The following is a 16,293-nucleotide window of genomic DNA, read 5'->3' as shown; positions in this document are numbered from 1 at the left end:
TTAGTGGAACCTGTTACATGCTTCTTGTCGGGCCAACTAGAGCACATTAAGGAACAGGATTTTGAAAGCAGGAGAATTGGTTTTTATTTATTTATTTATTTATTTTTAAAAGATTTTATTTATTTATTTGATAGAGGGAGACACAGCGAGAGAGGGAACACTAGCAGAAGGGGTGGGAGAGGGAGAAGCAGGCTTCCCGCTGAGTGGGGAGCCCGATATGGGACTCGATCCCAGGACACTGGGACCATGACCTGAGCCGAAGGCAGACGCTTAACGACTGAGACACCCAGGCGCCCGAGAATTGGTTTTTGAAATTATCACTGATTTATTTATTTTTACATATGGTCTTAGCCTACTTGGGCTGTTTTAACAGAATACCATTGATTGGGTGGCTTATCAACAACAGAAATTTATTTCTCATTTCTTTGGAGACTGGGAAGTCCAAGGTCAAGGCACTGGCAGATTCGGTGTCTGATGAGGGCCTGCTTCCTGGTTCACTGATGTCTGTCTTCTTTGTGTCCTCTAATGGCAGAAGGGGTGAGGGAGCTCCTGGGGTCTCTTTCCTAAGGGCACCAATCCCATGCAAGAGGGCTCCACCTTCTTATCTAATCACTTTTCAAAGGCCCTATCTCCAAATTCCACTTTACATTGGGGATTAGATTACAACACAGGAATTTGGGGTGGCACATGAACACTCCCTCTATAGCAACATAGGACAATGAGAAACATCAGCAAACAGAGCAAGTAACTCTTTTTCATCATCTAGACACACAGTATGGAAAGGACTTCTGACCCTATAGAACTTGGGTCAGCTCTCTGGACGTGTGATTTATAGCCTTCTCTACAATATCTCTTTAAGTATGATGATTATGATACATACTCCAATGAGATAAATCTGCCAATAAAGAGATAATTTTGTTTTATTCATTCTGAGTTAGTTCAGTTGCCACTAATATTTTGTTTTCTCAGCTGAATAAACAATAAATTCAGGCAGCTAGTTAGATGTATGGTGCACTTGAAAGAAAGTTTTTAGAACACAGAAACCAAAGTTCTTCACACTATCATTAAAAAGATAATGTAGCTGAGCTGAATTAACCTACTTAGGGATGCATTTCTTCCCAAGAGAAACTACAAAGTTATTCCTCACCAGCGGACTTCACTGCCCCCACCACAATTAGACATTAGGGATTAAATAACCTGGTGTTGCACTTATCACTGTGAACTACAAAGCTGTCAAAAAAATCCAATTACCCACTAGGATAACCAAAGTGCACTTGTAAGTGCAAATAGCCTGTTTTATAGAAAAAGTTATTTCATGTTAACACTTGGTTTTAAATCCCAGCTCTGTAACTTACCATAAAATGAGAAAATTCACTTCCAAAATATTAATTATTCAATAATATATTAATAAGTATCAGGTGCTTATAAGTATAAAATGCCTGGCACATAGCAAAGGCTCAGTGTGTATTAGCATTTATCATTATAGGGATGATTTGTGTGGCTATGTTGCAAATATTGCTAAACATTACCTATGAGTCTTTTGGTTAAATCTTTTTAAGAAGATTAAGAAAAGGCCATTTCTTTTTGACCTAGCCAATTATGTTACAAAGTAGATTCCCTCTGTAATGTGAGAACACTGTAGTTCTTGTTAATTTTTTATTATTAATTTCACCACACAAGATGTTTAGTTTCAAAAAGAACTTGGTCAGCTATTTAACTGATGTTGTAATAGTTTTGAATAGATGGATAGTGCCACAAAAGTGAAAATGATTTTTGTGATCCCAGAAACCAGAACGTGGCAGTGAGCATGGGTTGTGGATGGTGGCAAAATTTACGGGAAAACCTTTATCAGTGAGGACGCAGATAACCAGACCCTTATGTCTAGGATTCTAATGGATACTCTTCTTAGTGTACTGGATCTCGCTAAACTTTTTTTTTTCACACAGGATAGTGATGTTGAGGTTCTGTCCATAATCCTCTCATTACCTCATAGGTTTATGTTTGGTCTCTGAAAATGAGGAAGGCTTGAAGAACAACAGTCTTAGAAGGAAGAAGACCATGAAGTAATCTTGTGAATGTAGTAAAGAATCAGCAGTATAATCATTATGACCTAACTGGCTGGGCCTAGTGAGCAGGGATCTCTTTGTTTATTTTGCTGAATTGTATATTAGGAATGATTGAGGGGCAACAGTTGCTTTTCTAGACATCTCCTTTCTCTTTTTATTGACCACCACCCTTGAGGAGTGATTGGGGTTAGTTGAAACCAACTGGTCTGGATTGAAGAGTTCCTGCACTGTCCACACCATTTTGTTTTTCAAGGTTGTCTTTAGTTTTGGTGAGTGAGAAAGCACTTGGTTGCCATTTCCTTTCTGAGAACAGCTGACTTAGTAGGGGAGGAAGTAGATGTTTGCCTGAGTTCTCTCCTATGGGGTTAGGGCAGGGCTGGGCTGCTGAGCATCAGCTTCTGCTTTTGTGGGGCTTGGTTTCCTGGTTCCTCTTTATAAATGTCAGTAAAATAAGTCTGAGCAGCCCTCTCTAATCTCCTTTCTGGGAACAAATGATTGACAGTGCAAAGAGTGGCCAACCTGCTTTGTGTCCAAACTCTTGGCCACAATTGTGCTCAACATTCTTAATTGGTCTCCTATCTTTGCTAATCTTTTTACGATCTCGTCAAATCTTTAAATAATAAAAAAAAAGGTCTGATTTAAATATTTCTTTTGTGAGGGATGCCTGGGTGGCTCAGTTGGTTAAATATTGCTTCTGTGAGAATGTTTTTGCCCGTGTTGAAGAATATAGCTTTGAGGAAAATCTAAACGAAGCAACAAGTGCTGCTAGATAAACTTGGTAGAATCAGAGCTTCTGATCTTAAGTGGGAGTCTTTGGGAGCCCTGAGGTTGGATGTGGTTCTGCCATTAACTGACACGCTTCATCATTTGTTTTATTTGATGTTGAAATCATATTTATAATATTATTTTACACTACTTCCCAGCATTACATCAGTGTTTTTGGCTCTCTGGGCCTTATTTGTCCATGAATTGGAAGCTTCTGCTTCCTTAAGAATGTCTTGTCTCTCCTGCTAATGTGGTTATCTCTGAAACTCTTCTCAGGCTGTATTATATCTATGCCACTTCTTTGCAGATGTTTGGGAAGTGGTGGTTGATCTAAAAATACTGTTAGGAATCAAGAAAAAATTAAGGCTTCTGCCATGCAAATTCTCTGACTCTTCTCAACATTTCTGTTACCATCACAAAGTTAATTGGATGATTCTTTAAAGCCCTACAGATATATTTTACTACTAAAACGTTTAATTCTACCACTGCAATTTAAGTCTAAAAAAATTACCTTTAAGCTGGAGGGCTCTGGGTGGGGGCGGGGTGGTTGTCAAGATTGCCTAGATTCAAAACCGAGTTTAGCCATTCTCTAGCAATGTGGTCTCTGGTGAGTTTCATCATCTGTGAAATGGGGATAAAAATTAGCAGTCACCACACAGGATTGTTGAAAGGATTAAGTAATCACAGTTTAAGCTATTATTGTTTTTCTCTTCCTTAATAATAAAAAATAGGGGCAATATGTATTATTTCCTAGGCACTAGTCAGACAATTATCTCTGATCCTATGTAATTCTCTGAGGCGGGCATCCTTTTATTTTCCAGATTATTAAATTATGACTACAAAGCTTAAGTATCCTAAAGGTCACACCGTAAGGTGTCCGAGCCCAGGTTTGTTTCTAGAGGACACGCCCCTTTTCACTACATGAGGTAGAGATAAAGAAAACTTTTTCTTTTTTTTTTTTTTTTTTGGAAAAGTCAAAACTATGGAGACAGTAAAAAGATCAGTGGTTGCCAGGGATTAGGACAGAGGGAAGGATGCATAGGTGGCACACAGATTTTTAGGGCAGTGAAACTACTCTGTATGACACTATAATGGTAGATACAAGTCATCAGACATTTGTCCAAACCCATAAAACATACACCACCAAGAGTGGGCCCTAAGGTAAACTATAAACTGTGTGCCATAATGATGTGTTAACGTAGGTTCATCAGCTGTAACAAATGTACCACTCTGGCGGGGGGGGAATACTGATAATGGGAGAGGCTAGGAATGTGTGGGAGTGGGGATATACGGTAAATCTCTGTACTCTTCTTTAGGTTTTGCTATGAATCCAAAACTGCTCTAAAAACTTGCCCATTAAAAAAAAGGATAGAGAAAATTGGGAAAGGGATATAATGTGAGAAGGAAAGGGTAAGGAAAAATAAATTTGTAAAGGAATTTAACTACTATCTACCCGCCTAGTATTAGAGTGAAAAGTCCAAGAGCCGGTCAGATGATTTGTGCTGAAGTCCTGCTTGCTCACAAGTTCCTGGTTGACCTTCAGCAAACTACCCCACCCTTCCGGACCTCAATTTAAATATGCTTAAAAAGAAGTGGTTAAGTTGATTTACAGTTCCCTTCTTGGGCTAAAATTCCAGCTTTAGGAATGAGGACCCATCCCCGACTGTTTTTTTTTCCTTCCATCCCCACCAGCCACCCTGGCCTAAACCTGTATTCAACGGCACGCTTTTTTTTAACGTACCCATTGGGTCCTAAACACAGCCACTGTTCCTTATAACCGCGGGGACAAAGGGATTAAAGGGCTCGGGTGGAGGGCTGAACTCTGAGCGAGAAAAGAGCAAGAACAACCTAATGCAGCACAGCGAGAACTAGAAGCCGGCAAAAGGAAAATTACAGGGCAAAGGGGACGCGGCGCAGCGACGGCGGAAGCGGGGGACGGGCAGGGCGGGGCCGAGAGCCCATTGGAAGGCTGAGGGGGCGGGGCTCGAGCTGACAGCCGGCGAGGAGCGAGGGAGGCTGCGCGGGCGACGCCGGCCGGTTCCGGACCCCTCGCTTCCCTTCCTACAACCCCGGCTAGCCCGGCGACGGGCGTGCCGACGCCACCTGACGTCATAAGGGGAGGGGCGGCCGGGGTTGGGGGGTCTAGCCGGCGCGCGGGCGCGTTCAGCAGTCGCTGTTTGGGACGCAGAGTGTGTGGTTGCTAGGTCTCCGCACCGGGTTCGCTGTCACAGTCTGTCCCTTCCCGAAGGCTGGGACAGACTGGGCGCGCGCCCGCGTGTGTCTGTGTGTGTGTGTGTGTATGTGTGTGTGTGTGTGGTGAGTGTGAGGGGGACTCAGGGCAGAGACGTCCCCTCGCTGCTTTTTTTCCCCGCCTTTTATCCAAAAGAGGGGGGCAGTTCAGTTCGCACGCTTGCCTTACTGTCGCCCCGTTGGGAGCGGGGTTTGTGTGCGGACTGGTTCGTCTTTTTTTCCTTTTAAACTTGTGAGCTTTTTTTCCCCCTTCTTTTTTTGGACTCAGTGCCGTCTGGGCTGGTTTCCTTGATCCCTGACTAACCGCTTTCTGCCCGTTCTCTTCGCCACCCCCGCCCAGAGTCTCCCCTGCGCCCTCGCCCTTGCCCGGGAGGGTGGGAGCCTTTGTCCCACTCCCTGCCCACCCGCGTCTTCGCATCCGTAGCCGCACCTGCCTCAATATGAATGGGGTCAACGACCCACCTCTTTTTATAAAAGATATTAAGCCCGGACTGAAAAACTTAAATGTCGTCTTTATTGTCCTGGAGATAGGTAAGTGGGGTCTGCAGCCCACCCCTCTGCCCCCTTGCGTTCTGGGGCAGGAGGGAAGGGCGCCGCCGCTGCAAGCCTGGGGCTCCCCTCCTCCTCCTCTTCGTTTCCCCCTCCCCTCCCCCCCCTTCCACGTGGCCCCGGTGGCCCCCTCCGGGGCTCGGATACAACCTGCGGCGAAAACCCGGGGCTCGACTTCTTTCCACCTTTCCACTGCGTTATGATCCCGGAGGAGGAGTTAGAGCCTTTCTGGAAGTCCTCATTAATACACCTCTTCCCCCACCCCTTGTGATTTTTAAATCTTTACAGGACGCGTGACCAAAACCAAAGACGGCCATGAAGTGAGATCATGCAAAGTAGCAGATAAAACGGGCAGCATCACTATTTCCGTGTGGGATGAAATCGGAGGTCTTATACAGCCAGGGGATATTATTCGGTTGACCAGAGGGTAGGTGTGCACCAAAGGGGGAGGAGGGAGAAGGCTTCCTAAGTAACAGACTGCAGAATCATTGGCTGGGGAATCTTGGCAAGTTCTGGAGTTCCGTATCTTTTTCTGTGGGCCTCCAGGGAGTTTTGAGCCCCTTGGGTGTTAATTTTGGACAGTCGACAGCTTTGGGATATAACACCCTTGCCAGAAAAAGCGGTCAGTTTCACCGGGGAATCTAACCCACTCCCCCTCAGTTTACAGGTTAGGTAGATGGTACTGTTTTGGGATTACTGAGTGTTTTTTGTAGATTGATAAAATTAGCATAGTCCATACTATTTATTTTTTTCATAAATTATTTAATACAGTTGTCAGTTCTTTTCCAACCTTTCCCCCTTTTCAAATCCTGCCAGTATTTTATTTAGACAGGACATAAGACTGTAGTTGGACAATTTAGCAGTTTTTGTGGTATGTCAAATTTGTACTTGAATGTGAAAGTTAAGGGAAGTTTAGAATATCTGGAAGGCACATTCTGGAAAATAATTTCCTGGGCCTACTGCTATAAGGTCAGTGTAGTACAAAAACCAGAATGATATGCAGAAAATATTTGGCAGGAAGATGTCTAAGATACCTCCCATCCAAAAGAGTCAGTTGGCAGATTGGCTTTTAGAAATAATTTAGCACAACCTTTTTTTTTGGTTGGTAATTCAGCTGCCTTTAAAATTTTACCACATGTTTAAATTAGGAAGCTAAAAGGCCAGAAAAGGGTCCTGAGATGGATTTTGGAAGTTCTGTGGTCAATAGAATTGTAATAATTTATTGGTCACAACTATAGGAAAAGTGGGTGGGTATTGATGTTGGCATAGTAAATAGAATCTCAGAGAAGTATTGGATTACCCTGAATGGAGGAGGTTAGTTAGAGCCCTTTGATAATACCTTCCAGGCCTTACAACATCTTCAGGAAGTGAGGCAGAGAGTATCATCAAAGAAGGAAGTGAGAGTCAGAACATAGACATTTTATTCTCATGCAGTGACTCATTATGACACTAATTGTGTCTTTCAAACTTCCGTATCTGTAGCTTACACCAAAGAAAATTCCTGCCTATGAGGGTGTGGCGAGGATTAGCATAATTAAAATTTTTTTGGCTGCCAAAGTATTTCTCATCCAGTGATTAAAAGTATTTTATACAGTGTAAACAGCAGCTCATTTCAAATATTTCATATTTTGTAGTCAATGGAAAATATATAGGTATGTCCATCAAAAAATTTGTGGAAAAACTAAAATCAAGATCCATGTAGGATTTATAGAATTTCAAGGAATATAATTTAAAGGAAAATTCAAAACTAAAGAAACTCCACCATTTTGTAACCTCAGTCTGACCTTGAGGTTTTTATACTTCTGTAACTTCCTCTTCTGTAAAATGGGAATAATTATACCTTACTTACTAAAATAACATATCTAGCGGAGTCTGGCCTATTGTAAGGCCCTTCAGTTCTGGTTGTATCTAAGAAAAGTAGTTTTTGAAGAAAGGTGTACATCTAAATAATGGTAATTTGAATATTGATATGTTTATCAGAAAACCCTGCTATTGATCTCATTCCTGAAACAAGTACAGGTTAAATGTTTGCGTGTTGTAACTTCAAATTTTTTCTCAACATGCATTAACTTTTACGTTACTAAGGTGAAATAGTGTACCATTTTTCTTCTGCTTAGCGTATAGCGTAAGAGTGCTGGAGTCTTTAATGAATTACCCTTACTAATGAGGACTGTATAATGTGGAACTAACTAGTATTTATTAACCTATGTTAAAAAATGAGCTATAACTGTACTTAGTTAACAATATTTAGTTATGATTTATCATTTAAAAAGTATTTTATTTATTTATTAGAGAGACAGAACGGGAACACAAGCAGGAGGAGAGGGAGAAGCAGGCTTCCCGCGGAGCAGGGAGCCCGACGCGGGGCTTGATCCCAGGATTCCGGGATCATGACCCGAGCTGAAGGCAGACGCTCAACGACTGAGCCACCCAGGCCCCCCTCATTTTTTTTTTTTTTAAGGTTTTCTTTATTTGTCAGAGCTCACAAGCAGGGACCGTGGCTGGTAGAGGGAGAAGCAGGCTCCCCACTGAGGAAGGAGCCCAATGGGGGACTCGGGACTCGATCCCAGAACCCTGGGATCATGACCTGAGCTGAAGGCAGATGCTTAACCGACTAAGCCACCCAGGCGTCCCTGTAATTTATCATTCTAAGTCTAAAGTTACCATAGTAGTTGTATAGAGAACCACTGAAAACCAAACCTTGGACTGATTTTACAATGTTTAATTTACATTTTTATTAGATTTTTGTGTAGGAATATTTAATGATGCTGTCTACATTGAGATGGTCAGAGTAAATAATCTGTTCAGCCAAGTTGATGCTAAAAATTGCAGGTTTGGAAAGGCAGATAAGTGAGATTTGTGATTGTTTTTTTAGGCCCTTGATTAAATTTTACCAAATTTTCAGTAGCTTGTGAATCCTATGTGTTTTATGAAGGCAAAGGGAAAACTTATATTGATAATCTGAGTAGACCAAGTAAATGAGTATAAAAGTAAACACTTGGTGTTGATTTTATATATTCTGTGATTGAAAAATAATTTCTGCCTGAATTTCTTCAATTGAAAGTTCTTTTGTTAATTGACTAAAGATGATTTTTGGAGTATAACAGTGCTTGTTTTGCAAAAAGACTTTCTATTTTCTAGGGTTATTTATAGTTTAGATAATCATGTCAAAATTTGGCAGTAGAGTTTTCTTTGTACTGTTCCTTTGTAAGTAACAAGTGACTCAAAATTAGATTAATTGTATTTGATTTACTACTGTATTCACAGAGTTTGATCTCCATCTATATCCCAATACAAAAAGCACAGTGTAAAGTTTTACTTAAGTAGGAAATACATGTATTTCTACAGAATGGATGTTTTTCTTTCTAGGTACGCATCCATGTGGAAAGGGTGTTTGACACTGTATACTGGAAGGGGTGGAGAACTTCAAAAAATTGGGGAGTAAGTATTAAAGTGCATTTCCTATAATTGAATAAATTACATGTAATATCTACAGAATAACTGGTATGTATAAACTATAAACTTCTTGGCATTTCTGGACTGGTAAACTGAATGCCTTCAACAGCTTCACTGTAAAAACAACTTTACACGTATGTACCAGTTTAACAGCCATCTGTACTGATTCCTCTGGTTGAGAATGTCAGTTTTCCCTGGTGAAGAGCATGAAGTTGCACTTGAGATGAGCCCCAGTGGGGCCATTTCTGTAGGCTTTGGGAACGTGCGTCTTTCAGGTGTCACAGTGCCATTTTAAATAGGTTCTGTCTTCTAGTGAATTGCCAGAGAAGCTAGGTAAGAAGCCAGGTTTCAGGCCAACAGTTTAAATTTTCTTTTTTTGTTGATGGGTGAATATGTACTCATGGTAAAAGGACTTGCAGCAATGACCATTGAAGTCCTGTATTTATCCACAGTCTAGGTGCCGTAGAGGCAGCCACAATGCGAGCTTCCATACACTACTACCCTGGTAATCTCCACCCTGACTTGGAGGAACCATCCTCTCTAGGGGTGTAAAGGTAATTCAGCCTCCATAGTAGCCTGGACATTTGGGATATCTTCACAAAGTATTGTGTTGGCAATGAGCCAAATCATTAGTCCATTCTGTTTGGTTAATGTTTAGACATCTACTTAATGCCCATCAAATTGGAGGATATTTGAAGAGAGAGAAGCCACACATGGCACCACAAAAAAAAAAGGGGGGGGAATGTTCTTCTACACCTCAGGGATAAAATTCTTTTTTGGAAAAGATAATCTTGCTAGCTTTTAAAGATCAGAAACTGGTAACATTTTGCTTTTGCTAGGAAGAAAATTATTTACTTATGTTTGTTTTTAGAGTAGTAGTAGAGCAACATGTTACGAAAGCTCTTAGCGTCAATATCATCAAACGATTAAGGATTTTTTTCCTGACCTGCATGTATATAGAAAAAGAGGTCAGTTATGTGAAGAACCACTGGAGGTCACTCAATTCGTAGTGACTTGGCTTTGTCAGGGTCAGTCTAAGATACACAAAAACTGATTTTAATTTATTTATGGGGTGAGGAGCTAAGTAAATGCTTATGTGTATGTAATATTAATATATGCCATAGTCAACTTACAAGAAGCATTGGGATAAACTGTTGTCTTAACAGCAACATGTCTTTATACATACCTGCAAAATCCACTCTTAACCTTGAATGATTATCTTTGCAGATTCACAGTGATTGGTCAAAAGGGCCTGGATGGGAGTGTGTGAATGGATCAGTGCAAATCCATCACCACTGCTGGAAAAACCACTCTGGAACCCTAAGCATGGTCCAGTGGCATCAGCCTATTGGAAAAACAGCACAGAGATGTGTTTCTGTGTCCTTGATCTTTGACATGATTTGTTTTTGCGATACAGAAGAACTAAAATAAAAAATAGAATGTTTTATACATTGTAGGCTGTTGAATATCTTAGAGTTCTTTGTTTTTATGGAACATAGCATTTAGGAAGTTTTTGTTGTATAAATAGCATCTTGCTTTTTAGTTAATTCATTTGACACCTAAATTCTTCATTCCTATAAGTTACGCATGTTATATAAAAAAAGGCTGATTATTTTAGGAGTCATTTAACTTGTGCTTTATTTTCTTTCAGATTTTGTATGGTTTATTCAGAAGTGCCAAATTTCAGTGAACCCAACCCAGATTATCGAGGACAACAGAGCAGAGGGGTAATTAATCCAAATGTATAGTCTTTTTTATGATTAGGCTAATTTTGAGTAGGCACTATAATTCTTTGGCTAGGTATCCAACCCTGTCATACCCGGAGGATCATGAGGACAGTTTTAAAAAGAATATAAAGTCATTTACATCCTGTGTATTTTGTGAGTCTATTATATATCTTTAGTGTTATATATTAAATATATGTGCCATTGAGCACTTTGAGGAGTAGGGGTAATAATCAGGAAAACACAGTAAGATATAACAGAAGCTATGAAAGGTTTGGGAAACATTCCTGAATAGTAACATTGAATGGACTTGGATAAATCTTTTAAAAATTTGTTAAAAAAAACAAAGAATGGATATAACATGTTATAATAATGTTTTTTTTTTAATCTTCAATTGGTTAAATTAAAAACATATTTTTTAGGCACACAATGAACAGAAGAATAATTCCATGAATAATAATATGGGTACAGGTACATTTGGACCAGTGGGTAAGATTTTTTTTTTTTTTTTGCATATTTCCGATCAGGTGTTAAGAATTAAGTGAATATATCTTACAAAAGATTTAGAAGAAAACTATCTTTAGGCATACATTAGCACTAAAAGGGAGCTATTATTAGTAAACAGGGAATTCCCAAATAACTGATTTTCTAAATAGCAGATACTCCCTTAAGCTAACTTATTGATCACATTCTTCTCATTTTTATACACATGTATTTATCTGTTTAATTTAAATTCCAGTGTAGTTAACATAGTGTTTTATTAGTGTCACATATACAGTATAGTTCCATGTATTAGTCCATGCTCACCAAGATAAGTGTACTCTTAATCTCCATCACCCATTTCACCCATTCCCCCATTCCCCCACCCACCTCCCGGAGCACATTCTATATTTAAACAGTGGCTGATAATAAATCTGTTTTAGTGATGTGGAGTAGGTTTTCCATTGATTTTTTTTTTTTAACAAAATTTCTGTCATCTAGTGATTATTTATAACAATGCAGAATTACTGGTTATTTTGGCACACCAAAAAAGCCTTTTATCTTTAGACTAATAGCTCACCTTAAATTTTCACATGCTGATAGCTGCCTCTTTAAAAGATTGGCCTTTACCCTTCAAATACTCTCAAATGTCATGTTAATGGTTCTATCAGCTGAGTCTTTTGAAGTTTTTATTCTTAAATAATGGAGGAAAAGCTTTGAGATTGGAGTTTAGTAGGGTGGCTGAAGTTTTATTTGACCTGGTGGCTGCATGTTTTGGCACAGCTGGTGATGATCACATTATGGGAAACTGCTGTCTTTTCCTTTGAAAAATTAGAATTACATTGTCCATTTTGAATTATTAACCATATTTGAACCTAATGCCAGTGTTCATACACGATTTTACCGTTTCTTTTTTTCTTTCTCCCTTACAATGTAGGCAATGCATTATCTATGTTTTTCTTTACTAATTTCTCATTCTGTTGCCCAAACTGTTCTATATCTCCTTCCATATTAATACAGCATCAAGTTAATATATTTACAGTAATCATAACATTTGGAAAAACGCAGAACCCTCATTGAGTTTTTTCCAGTAGTTTAAAAATAAAGGCATTTGTTTTCTCTAATACTACTTTTAAGCATGTGTTAGAACTCCAAATAGGTGTATTCCTACAGATCAGTGTCTGAAAATGGTGATGAATTTTTATATTCTTTTTTAGGAAACGGGGTTCAAACTGGCCCAGAATCAAGGGGATGCCAGTTTTCGTATGCTGGTAGAAGCAATGGCCGGGGACCTACAAATCCACAGCTACAAGGAACAGCTAATAATCAAACAGTCATGACCACAATAAGTAATGGCAGGGACCCTCGGAGAGCCTTTAAAAGATGACCTATGCCAAATACTCACATGTAGTTCTTAAACTACGTGCCCTACTTGAACACTTACTGCACTTTTATTTATCATTAACTGTGAAAACTATGTCCTTTATCGGTTTCCTTTTTATGATTTGGGTTTGTTAACAAGAGTGGTTTGTTTTTATAGCAAAACTGTTAAGCTGCTCAAGTCTCCTGTTGAAGAATTTGAAGAATGGGAACACTCTGAAAAGTAGGGGCATTTATTTTTAGAGCAAAAAATTCTACAGTTATCCTCTAAAATACATGCACCCATTTCATGGGTGAGTTACTTAAGACATCAGCATTATAGCCTCTATGAGTCTATCTTCCGTATACATTTTGTAATATTTAAAATAAGGCTTAGTGGGAGATGTTCTTTTGTCTTAAATTCAGGTATTGCCAACTAAAGCAATAGCCACCAAAAAACCCCCACAAAAACTCAGTCAATGATTACAGCAGGTTTTGAGTGTTTGTGACTCCAGGAATGATTGACTTCTTCATTGAGTGACTGCCATTAAGATTTTCCAAGGACTGAATCATTCTAAACTCTTGTTTTATTACCAAAAGAGCATATTCTTTATTAGAATTACGGAATAGAATGGGAACTGTATTATAACAAGTAATTTTTATAAGAAAGCTGCATTTATTTTAGGGTAGTCCTATTAATATTTGTTGTCAACTTTGTGCATTTACACTGAAGGGAAATTTAAAACTGAGACCTTGAATATTTATTTTTTGAAACTACCATGTCAAATATTAAAGTATAATTTGAGGGAGTTAAAAAGTCATAATAAACATTGATCTAATTATTTAAAAAAATTGTGGTACATAAAGATGAAGGCAATTCAAATTGAATTCATGTAGAAATATGCAGTCTTAAGTTAGAGTGTCCTAGGTACTTGTAGAAACTCATCCTGGAGTGAAAATCCTAGGTACTTAGCTTATTTGAAGAGTGTGTATATGTGAGTATTGTCAGAGTTTCTGAACACAATTCACAAAGCCTTATCAGCAGAAGTTAAATGGCTCTCTCTAAGAAGTGAATACAGCTTTATTCAGAAATGTAAAGGTAGAATTTATTTGTGTTATAAATGGTCCCCAGTTCCACTTTTTACTATAGAGTGGATAACTGGTAAATTTTTCCTTTGTTAGAATTCAGTTCTTCAATATTATCTCAAATAAAACTTGCATTAATATTAACGGACCTCCCTTATTTTTGCTCTTTCAATGCTTTACAGTGGAGAGCCAGTAAATTTTACTGTAGTTGTAATGATTACTTCAACCCGGCGACTGCTTAGCTCTATATTTGTCGCTTCTTGTCCCTACCTTAAATCACAAAATAATTTAAGTAGACTCTGTTTTCTAAAAACTCCAAAGCCTTTGAATACGAAGGTTGGTGCCAGAATATTCATTTGCTTCAATTCAGTGTATCTAACAAATTTCCGTGATACACTGTATATTAGACATAGTAGAGAGTTAAGGGGTAGGTGATGAGTAATCTCAAGGAGCTTATTCATGGTTCATAGTACTTTGGTAACTGGGGTTTATATATTCTAGAAAGACGTTTCTCTTTTATTCTTAACTCATGATTATAGTGGATTAGGCTTTGTGACTAGTATTTTTTTAAGATACAAAATTACAGATGTTTGGAGTAAAAAAAATTACTAAAAATTAGCATATAAATTTTTATTTAAATCTAAGTAGAGGTAGGAGCAATAATACTGTTATTTGTGGGAGAATATGGTGTTAAAGATGATTTTAAAAGAAAGAATTTTGGAGTTTCAGAAAAGTAAACTATCAGGTAGGGATAGCTGAGCTTCCAGTCCTGACCCATTATCTCCTCACCTGTGATGTTGGATAAATTATTACGCATAAAACCTCTATAAGCCTTAAGTTCCACAACTATAAAAACAAGTAAGTAATATCCCTTTAGAGAATTACTGAAGATTTTCCATGTAAGTGATTAGGATGATTTCTGGCACATAATAGGCAGTCAAATGTTTGTCGTCTAATCATACCTCAAGAATAGAAAAAAATGCAGCGTTAGGTGTGGAAATACTGTTACCCTTTAACATATTGAGATTAAATAGAGAACGATCTAAGCTATTACTTTTGTAATTGACATTTGCCTCAATAATTTAATCTTGTTGTTCTGTGTTATCATTTATTAACAAATCTCTTTTTTCTTAAGGGAAGCCTCCAAAACCAAAGCAAAGTGAATTACAGTTCATAATGAATATTTGCCCTACCAGTCTGCTTGGACAGTACTCATCAAGAAGAGGAAGAAAGTTTTCTACCTTCCTCTTTCCTGGTGCTTTCACCTGTGAATTTTTAAATGTCTAAACACCTACCAAAAACAAAAACCATTTAGTATAGAAATACATGCCTACTAGAATTGGGTCCCATTTCATTTCTCCAAAACAGTTCTGAAGTGGTTTGAAGTCTCATCAGCCAGATTTTTGGGTAGTGGCTACAAGACAGAGATGGGAAGATGAACCTCATAAGGCCAGAGGATGATGTGTAATAGTGAAGGGTTGCACTGTGCTTTCCCAAAGGCACTTATACAGGTTTTCCTATATATACCACCTCTTTTTTGCTTTGTTCCTGTATTTTTTTTTTTTTTTTAGTAATCTGCTTTAACTTTGAGGACAGTTTAACTTGATGCCCTGAATATTTGTAGTACTGAATCCTTGTCACTTGTATTTTTATTATTTAACATTTTAAAAGAATGTTTCATTTGCTGGGTTGAGTAATAATGCCAAAGGGATGATGCTGAGAACAAATAGATGTGAGGTTAGTAAAAAAAAAAAAAAAAAAAACGTAATTATGAGAACGTGTAAAGGAGGAAGCTGGTTACCTGGCCCTACAAAGTGTTCTCAGAGGTCCACACTGGCTGTGTTCTACATCAGTCCGAAGACACAATGGCAATTTTAAGTTTACATAGATCTGGCATTCCAGTTACTGAAATGACTTCCCTTTTCTGTTATGAAAGTAATTACTGTTTGCTCCAAGCAACTTTAGGCTCCCGTGACTCTTAAGATCCTTTTCTTTCATGTATTTGGAAAGGTTCTCCAGACAACAAACCTTGGAAACCATGGGAAAGCAGTATCAACATGGAGTGCTTCCCCAGCGTCAGTCTGTTTTGCCTCTGGGCTGCTTCTGGGGATTACTTGGCCTATGATGGCTTTTATAAAAATCTGTTTTGCCTTTTCTTTGTTTAATTTCCCATCTGATGAGAGTTTTCACATTTCTGGTAGAAAAGGGGGTTGGTTATATGAGGGGTAAAGGCAGATGTACTTGGCTGTGGTGTAAACCAGGCTTCAGCCAATGATTAAATGTTAGGGTAATGCAACACTCCCACATTTCATGAAGTCGTTGTAATGATTAACAGTTAAGGTATGCTTCTGAGGAAATCTAATTGTGACCTTTGGAAAATAGCACTGTTGTGAATGGTATGTTGTTAGGTCCTGAGAGAGAAGCTTAGGAAAACATTTTACTTTCCAGGCATATTCAGCTTTTCTCCCAATTCCTTTGCTTTATTAGGGATATACCAGACTTTGTGTCCAAATACTCTAACCACATCACTCCAGGTTTCTGGACTAAAAGGGTCTAAT

At 38.6% G+C, this 16,293-nt stretch overlaps 1 protein-coding gene and 1 long non-coding RNA gene across 8 annotated transcripts; one reads left to right on the top strand and one right to left on the bottom strand.

The window, feature by feature from the left end:
- Positions 1–282: 282 nt before the first annotated feature.
- Positions 283–4,943, bottom strand: LOC112840893 (uncharacterized). Of its 3 annotated transcripts, none has more exons than XR_012374841.1 (3): positions 4,573–4,943; positions 3,343–3,452; positions 283–563 (listed from the first exon to the last, which is right to left on the bottom strand). It is a non-coding gene; the product is annotated as an uncharacterized lncRNA (long non-coding RNA). The 3 variants fall into 3 exon arrangements; XR_012374840.1 differs by having other exon boundaries at positions 283–3,170; positions 4,573–4,942; XR_003212613.2 differs by having other exon boundaries at positions 283–895; positions 4,573–4,942.
- Positions 4,944–4,984: 41 nt separating this feature from the next.
- Positions 4,985–16,041, top strand: NABP1 (nucleic acid binding protein 1). 5 transcript variants are annotated; one of them, XM_025894469.2, is made up of 8 exons: positions 4,985–5,612; positions 5,919–6,057; positions 9,000–9,071; positions 10,738–10,813; positions 11,233–11,299; positions 12,508–12,639; positions 12,831–12,893; positions 14,871–16,041. In XM_025894469.2, the coding sequence occupies exons 1-8, from the start codon at positions 5,522–5,524 to the stop codon at positions 15,020–15,022; spliced, it is 792 nt and encodes a 263-aa protein (XP_025750254.1). In that variant the 5' UTR covers positions 4,985–5,521; the 3' UTR covers positions 15,023–16,041. The 5 variants fall into 5 exon arrangements, 4 of the variants coding, with proteins under 4 accessions (XP_025750254.1, XP_073737109.1, XP_073737105.1 ...); XR_012374833.1 differs by lacking the exon at positions 11,233–11,299 and having other exon boundaries at positions 14,871–14,946; XM_073881008.1 differs by lacking the exon at positions 11,233–11,299 and having other exon boundaries at positions 12,831–15,074.
- The last annotated feature ends 252 nt before the right edge of the window (positions 16,042–16,293 follow it).

Source organism: Callorhinus ursinus, unplaced genomic scaffold (assembly GCF_003265705.2).
Source record: "Callorhinus ursinus isolate GAN/ISIS: 27379988/994484 unplaced genomic scaffold, GSC_fseal_2.0 scaffold2, whole genome shotgun sequence".
NCBI lineage: Eukaryota > Metazoa > Chordata > Mammalia > Carnivora > Otariidae > Callorhinus > Callorhinus ursinus.
This window is presented reverse-complemented; position numbering and strand designations above follow the sequence as displayed.

Excerpts from the sequence above, each read along its gene's own strand:
- NABP1 (XM_025894469.2), top strand. The coding sequence starts at position 5,522 with ATGAATGGGGTCAACGACCCACCTCTTTTTATAAAAGATATTAAGCCC. Across the intron at positions 9,072-10,737 it reads GAACTTCAAAAAATTGGGGA|ATTTTGTATGGTTTATTCAG; the intron begins GTAAGTATTAAA and ends ATTTTCTTTCAG. Across the intron at positions 11,300-12,507 it reads AGGTACATTTGGACCAGTGG|GAAACGGGGTTCAAACTGGC; the intron begins GTAAGATTTTTT and ends ATTCTTTTTTAG.